Here is a 1,809-nt window from a genome sequence, read left to right on the forward strand (position 1 = left end):
TTAAAAAAATGGAATGTCTAGTTTCTAGTGTCGCAAACAGCACTCGATTTCGACGTCGGAATAAAAAAGTTATGGCCAAAACAAAATCACTGCCAGAGCAATACGGGACACAATCAGCTTTGGCAAATTTTTGAAATCTCAACATTCACTCATCCAAATCACGTAAATTTTTTAGACAACTTGATACACAACCTATATTACACATATACATCAGAATCAAGTCATTTTTTTTTTTGTCGAATACATCATAACTTCATTTCATTTTGTAAACTTGATATTACAAGACTTAGATACAGCAGATTCGCTTCCTCTGAGGTCACTTTGGGCTTCCTTTTGGAGCCACATGGGAAAACATACATCCCATTCAACATTTGTTGTTAGCTTGACAGCAAATTTTGCTACACTATGTGCACATCTATTCCCATCTCTATGCACAAAAGAGAAAGTACATTGTTCAAACAAACCTCTCATATTTGCTATATCCTCAAGGATGACCCCGATGCTGTTTTGCTGCTTTTGTTTCTTGTTTAGCATATCCACCACGTCTTTGCAGTCTGATTGAAGCTCAACTGCCCTCCAGTTTGCTTTCCAGGCCATTTGCATTCCCATCCTAATTGCTGCTGCTTCCTCCACCCGTGGCTCACTACGTTTTACTTCAGCTCTTGCCCAGACTTTCATCAGCTCCTCTTCAGCATTTCTGGCCACAACACCTATACCTGTTCTCTCTAAATTTTGTGAAAATGCAGCATTAGTATTTAGTTTTATCGTACCCCGTGATGGTGGCCTCCATGTCTTAATTCTGCTTGAGATTGTTGTTTGTTGAATGAACTCTCCTGTTATATCTTGTTGGGCTTCTATATACTCATTCCATTCACCCACAGCTTTCTGCATTGTTTCCCTTGGGTCTGTCTCATAAACATCAAAAGCTGTCCTGTTCCTTGCCTTCCATATTTGCCAAAGGATATTCACAGTCAGCGCTATGTGGTCGTGTCCTTGCTCCCTAGTTTTTGCTCCTAATATCCCTTCCCACCATCTTACAAAATTTCCTCTCATATCCCTCAACCCATCCCATTGTATGGGTGCAAGTTTCCAGGTCGTTTCAGCCATGTTACAAAAGAACAACATGTGTTCTAACGTTTCCACCTCTTCCCCACAGCTACTACATATTGGACTGCCTTTGCCTGTTCGCTTATGTATTTGCTCATTCACTGGCAGGCTATGATGTAGGCACCTCCATATGAAGTGCTTCAGTTTGTGTTTCAGTTGTAATGCCCATACATTCTTCCAAACTTTGGAGTTCTGTTGAGTCATTTGGACCACAAAAAAATGCACTAAGGGTCACGGCAATGACAAGGGCAGAACGGGTAAAATTTTCCTCCTCACTTCCTTTGAACTTTCTTCAACAATACAACTCATTTCCACAAGAGTAAACACTAATCCAACATAAACAACATCAAATCTCATCAAATCAGTCCATCAAACCATAGTGGGATTTCATAGAGCTCACACACAAAATTTCCAACCATCCAAAACTACCTATATGAATTTATAAGATCACAAGTGCAATATAACTTCCATAAATCAAAAATCAAAGGTTTGATCATTGTATACCTTCTTAGATGATCAAGGTAGAAATTTTCGGTCCAATGGAGCTCAAGAAAACCGTGCAAATGAAGCCCCTTTCCTAGCTTAAGATGATCACCAAGTGATTTGCAAGTTGTGTGTAAATTTTGAGATGATTTGGTGAAGAAATGAAGCAAGAATTGAAGAGCTTTGGTTTCCTTTTTTCCTCCTATGGTGCACGGCTGC

General features: G+C 39.7%; 1 protein-coding gene across 1 annotated transcript; it reads right to left on the reverse strand.

Annotated features, from left to right (window-relative positions):
- Positions 1-258: 258 nt before the first annotated feature.
- Positions 259-1,107, reverse strand: LOC113766348. The gene has a single exon (XM_027310550.1). The coding sequence runs from the start codon at positions 1,105-1,107 to the stop codon at positions 259-261; it is 849 nt and encodes a 282-aa protein (XP_027166351.1).
- Between the last annotated feature and the right edge of the window lie 702 nt (positions 1,108-1,809).

This window comes from Coffea eugenioides, chromosome 3 (assembly GCF_003713205.1).
Source record: "Coffea eugenioides isolate CCC68of chromosome 3, Ceug_1.0, whole genome shotgun sequence".
In the NCBI taxonomy this organism is placed as follows: domain Eukaryota; kingdom Viridiplantae; phylum Streptophyta; class Magnoliopsida; order Gentianales; family Rubiaceae; genus Coffea; species Coffea eugenioides.